This window comes from Coturnix japonica, chromosome 3 (assembly GCF_054131305.1).
Source record: "Coturnix japonica strain WE chromosome 3, WE-NBRP24, whole genome shotgun sequence".
Classification (NCBI taxonomy): Eukaryota; Metazoa; Chordata; class Aves; order Galliformes; family Phasianidae; genus Coturnix; species Coturnix japonica.
In genome coordinates this window covers 96075660-96080998 of record NC_140665.1, presented here as the reverse complement: position 1 = coordinate 96080998, position 5339 = coordinate 96075660, and the positions used below count along the sequence as shown (strand labels likewise).

General features: G+C 55.3%; 1 protein-coding gene across 1 annotated transcript; it reads left to right on the top strand.

Moving 5' to 3' along the window:
- Positions 1-285: 285 nt before the first annotated feature.
- On the top strand, positions 286-5038 carry LOC146761584 (uncharacterized). Its single transcript, XM_085542624.1, has 5 exons — positions 286-589; positions 845-911; positions 1022-1061; positions 1138-1227; positions 1565-5038. Exons 1-5 carry the CDS (start codon positions 503-505, stop codon positions 3444-3446), a joined length of 2166 nt encoding a protein of 721 aa, XP_085398750.1. The 5' UTR covers positions 286-502; the 3' UTR covers positions 3447-5038.
- Positions 5039-5339: the final 301 nt, after the last annotated feature.

Genomic DNA, 5339 nt, shown 5'->3' with positions numbered 1-5339 from the left:
TGGTGAGCCTCTGCTCCGAGCTGATCTGATCGAGCTCCTCCCTGAAAATGCTGGGGAAGGGCAGGCGGCAGCAGCAGCAGCAGCACGGCCACCATCGCCTTGCTGGACTCGCCAGGGCCGACAAGTGCTTCATGGGCTCTCCAAAGTGGGAGCACGGCACAGGGCCGGGATTCAGTCCTTCCTGGTGAGAGGCACAGGCTTTGCGTGGCCCTGCACAGGGCCGGCTCTCGGTGCCGGGCCGGGCTGGCCATGGCCCCGCTGTGCTGAGCCGGCCGGGCTGTGCCACACCCCGCTCGCTGTTCTTGCATCACGAACGTTGCCATAGAGCAAAGCTGCTGACGGGGTAACTCACATCACAAAGGGGACAGCCCAGAATTCGGGGCACAGTCGGGCTGGGAGCCACTTTGCTTGTGAGCGGACTGAAGAGAGGAGCTTGACTGCTTAGCTCTTTCAGCACATCGCAGGCAGCGCTGATTTCTGGGGAAAGAGCTTCTTCCTCAGCATGGAGGACGATACCTTCTACCGTATCCTCTGGATCACGACAGTCTCATTACTGACTGTACTTATTCCAGCCTTCAGGAAGTGGATGGTAGGAGTCAGGGCTGGTGCTGAGGCAGACACTGCAACACAGGAGGGGGGTTGGAGGGGGCCAGGGCCATCCCCAGGGCTGGGCTGGGGAGGACTGCCTGGGAGGAGAGGCCGTGTCCCAGCAGGGCCTGGCCAGGCTCGGCAAGGAGTCCCAGGGCAGTCACGGGCCGAGCCTGGCTGTGCCCTGGGTTAGTGGGAGCCGCTGAGGCTGCTAGGGATGCTCCCCTCTCACTCGCTGCTTTCTGTGCCCATACAGAAGGAAAGGTCCAAACGTCCCAAACAGAGGAAGTGCCAACACGGAGCTAACCAGGCAAATTCTAGAGGTGAGCAGCCCTGGGCAAGGGAGGTGCCTGCAAAGACAACCCCTGGCCCCACTTGCCCACCACCCCATCACGTTCTCCCTATCCACTCACTCTGCTTTCTTTGCCAACAGTTTGGGACTTGTGCACGTCTTCACAGCACGCGAGGATGCAGTAAGTAACACTGTTCCTCTCCTGTCACCTCCCACCAGCTGAAATCCCACTAACACTGCTCTCTGCTCTGCTGCAGCTCCTCAGTGCCCAGTCAGACGGATGACACCTATGAAGCCATCCAATGTGTTTACAGAACTGTTCAAGACTCCAACAGATGCTTGGACAGGTGAGACTACTGATAGGGGATGGGGACAGGGGCAGGGCTTGCTGAAATGGAAATCTGCAATGACTCAGGGATGGCAGAGGGATATCCAGAGACTTGAAATCTGAGAGGCAGTGCCCTTGTAGAAGTGTTTACCACTGAGGCACGGACACGAGTGTCGTCCTTGCTTTGTTCTCTGTAAGCAGGAATGGAACCTTGGGCACACACTTGTCGGGACCCCAACAAGTGAAAATAACAAAGCCTGCCAACAGCTCTGAGGCGACAGAAGTGCCCTGGGGCCCTCAGGAGTGTTTGGCTCAGAACTGCCTTCATCTTCCTTCTCTTTCTCCATCTCACACAGGCTCATGTTGCAAATGCCTGAGGGCAGCAATGAGGGCAGCAATGAGGGCAGCAAAGAGGGCGGCAACGAGGGCAGCAACGAGGGCAGCAACGAGGGCACCATCACCTGCTGTGGGGATGTGAAGACACCTTGCCCACAACCAAAGTCCCAGGAGCGGGACCTGCCCTTGGTGGATGAGGCTATGAGAAGTCTCCTGGAGCATCCTGACATGAAAATGCAGGCACCAGAGCACCTGCAGAAGAGCCTCTCAGAGCCTAATCTGGGGCACAAAGACTCCCAGCTTCCACATCCACTGAGGCAAACAAGGAGGTCCGCTCGCTTGCCCTTCCAGCGCAGGCACATGCAGGCTCAGGCATGGAGGTCATCAGCAGAGGCCTTTGGCCAACGGCAAAAATCTGCCTCCCTGATGGACACACGCAAACAAGAAACAATGCGTACAGTCCATGCTGACTGCTACAGACTGTGTGAACAGCCTGACAACCAGGAGAACAGGTTGATGTATCAATATCTGGAGCAGTATGCATACGTTGAGAGGAAGAAGCGGGACTTTTTCACACCACACCGCGTCCTGCCTAGCAATGAAGGATCCAAGGCTGTGTCTCCATCTGACCCTGTAGCCCAGCTTGATGCAGGAAGAGCAAAAGTAGGAGAGAGAAATCCACCTGCGGACAGGGCCAGTAAGCAGCAGGGCCAGAAAAATACCACTGCTGCTCAAGAGCCAAAGGGGCTCCCTGGACATACCCTTGCAGGAAGTAGATCTTCATTTGCATCAAGCAGGATTCTGCCAAAGGATGAGCCATTCAGGCCCCAGTCAGCAAAGCCAGAGGCGAGGCCCAAGAACGTGGCAGAACAACACAGGACACTAAAGTCACAGACTCTATCTCAGCTGTGTACAGGCTGCTGTGTGCCACCCTTTTTGTGCCGCTGCATTCAGCGTGCCTGGGACAAGCTCAAAGCAGCCAGCAAGGCCCTCTGTTCCAAGATCAGAAAGGGAAGCGAGAAGCTCTCCAGGAAGGGAAATAAGCCCTTCACAAACAACAGATCCTCAGAGCCAACAAGGCTGGACGCGAGTCATCATGGGAGCAGACAATCACTGACACCTCTGGCCAAAATGAAAACCGCAAGTCCATTTCTGGAGGGAACAAAGAAGGACTTGGTGGCATCCGAAGACAAGTCTTTCAGTGGTGACAGTGACGACACAGATGCCAGTATGGTTACAGCTGCCAGTAAGCTCACAGCTGCCAGTAAGTTCTCAGATGCCAGTATGGTCACAGCTGCCAGTAAGCTCACAGCTGCCAGCAAGGTCTCAGCTGCCAGCAAGGTCTCAGCTGCCAGCAAGGTCACAGGCGCCAGCAAGGTCACGGGCGCCAGGAAGGTCATGGGCGCCAGCAAGGTCACGGGCGCCAGCAAAGGATCAAGCCATGGTGGCAGCAGCCACAGGCACTCGGGCATGCAGTCGCCTGTTATCCATAGAAGCAAAGCCGACAAGCTGCTACATAATATTGGGATGTTCTTGGAACATCATGCTTCTGTCCCTGCTCAGTCTGCTCATCCATCAGGTGTTCAGGCAGGCACACCTTCAGTGAGCAGAGAATCAACACCAGGTGCTACCAAAGGGCAGAAGCAGCGCGGCAGGGCATGCACCCAGGACAGGCCAGATTGTCCAAGAAGAACTTCCCCACAGAGAGAGCACTCCTCCACCGAGCAGGGAACCTCAGGTCTGCCAGAGCTTCCACGTCCCACTGAGATCAAGTCTTCAAGAGTCGTCATGAAGCACCTCTTCAAAGCAGCGAGAAAAATGAGAGAAAAAAAAATGGCTGAGGAGCAGGAAAAGCTGTGGCTGTCTTACTTTTCAGAACAGCCCACAAACAATGACAAGTAACAGAGGACAGATATGGCAGCAGAGGAACCTGGGGTCAGGACACAGACTGGAAGAGAAGGGCGAAGGGTGCAGCCAGAACAGATCTGACCCTGGGACACTCTGCACTGCAGCCAGCCAGGAGCTGTAAGCTCCCAGAGATTGGCTGCACCTGCAACTGCAGCCCCAGGTGCACAAGGAGACTCAGAGAGAAGAATCCTTCCATGACGACAGGGACAAGAGGCAGCAGGCCTGAAAAATGCTCCTGCAGATCATCAGCCAGAGGGGCTCCTGTGCCTACGGACATCAACCCCTGTCATTGCAGGAGGAAGCCCACCAGGACACACAGTGGGTAGCAGATACCTGTCACAACCTTCCAAAGAGCAGGAGTTCTCCCTGTTAAGTGACCTCACAGGCGATCATCTCCTCTTTCTTTTGTAGTCTGAAGCTCTTCTGCTCACTACTCAGCCTTCCATGCACCCTTGAGTGGACAGCCATCTGTTGCCATCTTCTACAGAGAGGACACAATGGCTGTCCTGGTCCCTCATTGCAGGGACTTGGGCCTGGCCTTCCCCCAGGCTTTCAGCATGGGCTGGAAGCGGTGCCAGTCCTTCAAGGCAGCAAAGGGCAGAAAGCAATGAAGTTGGGTGTCCGCAGTGGGACTGAGAGGATAGAGGCCCCAGCGCCTGTTCTTCTGGCTGCAGTAGGACAGGCAGCGACCCTGGGAATGGCAGAGAGATGCCTCCGTGGGCACCTGCTCTCCTTGCTGTGGCATAGTAAGTATCAGTCTCCTTCAAAGCCCTGCTTCTCTTTCAAGGAGAATCAGGGCCATGGCATGCTGGTGACCCAATAGCCCTTGCAGGGTGGTAGGATCTCAGTCCAGAGCAGAGAATATGCCCTACAAGGACAGACTGAGGGAACTGGGACTGTTTATTCTGCAGAAAAGGAGTCTGAGGGGAGACCTTATTGCTCTCTTCCAGTATCTGAAAGGTGCTTACAGCAAGAGTGGGGCTGGTCTCTTCTCACTGGTGACAGGACGGGGGGAAATGGCCTCAAGCTGCATCAGGGTAAGTTCAGGTCGGATATCTGGAAAAAAAACATATTTACAGAAAGGGTTGTTTAGCACTAGAATAGGCTCCCCAGGGAGGTGGTTGGGTCAACATCCATGGATGTGTTCTGTTTAGCCTTGAGAAAAGAAGCCTGAGAGGGGACCTGATGCAAGTCTGCAAATATCTGAGGTGTGCTGGGCAGAGTGTGGAGGCCAGACTCTTTTCAGCAGTATGTGGAGACAGGACAGGGGGAAACGGCCAGAAACCTGAGCAGGTTAACTCACACTAGTCTCTTCAGTGGGGAGGACAGGGACAAGAGGCAGCAGGCCCGAAAAATGCTCCTGCAGATCATCAGCCAGAGGGGCTCCTGTGCCTACGGACATCAACGCCTGTCATTGCAGGAGGAAGCCCACTAGGACACACAGTGAGTAGCAGATACCTGTCACAACCTTCCAAAGAGCAGGAGCTCTCCCTGTTAAGTGACCTCACAGGTGATCAACTCCTCTTTCTTTTGTAGTCTGCAGCTCTTCTGCCACCTCTGGAGGCAATGCTGGTAGCATCTCATGACTTTCCGTAGTACGAGCAAGGCCAGAAATGCCAATAAGGGATCAAGCCAGGGCGGCAGCAGCCTCAGGCACCTGAATGTGCTGGCACCTTTTGCCTGTAGAGAGACAACCCACATGCTGCTACTTAGGAGTGGACAACGCTCCTTTTCAACAAGGAGAATACCAACTCCCAATCTCACCAACAGGCTGTGGGAGGCAGGAAGTTCCAACCACGCTGTCTCCTCACAGGGAACCAGGCAGAAAAAACCCCATACCCTTCCCGACCTTCCCTCCGGTGCCCCCTCCCCCCATGCCCATTTAGG

Bases quoted from the DNA above. Each gene is read 5' to 3' on its own strand.
- LOC146761584 (XM_085542624.1), top strand. From the start codon at position 503: ATGGAGGACGATACCTTCTACCGTATCCTCTGGATCACGACAGTCTCA. The intron at 912-1,021 runs GTGAGCAGCCCT...CTTTGCCAACAG, and splicing joins TAACCAGGCAAATTCTAGAG to TTTGGGACTTGTGCACGTCT. The intron at 1,062-1,137 runs GTAAGTAACACT...GCTCTGCTGCAG, and splicing joins TCACAGCACGCGAGGATGCA to CTCCTCAGTGCCCAGTCAGA.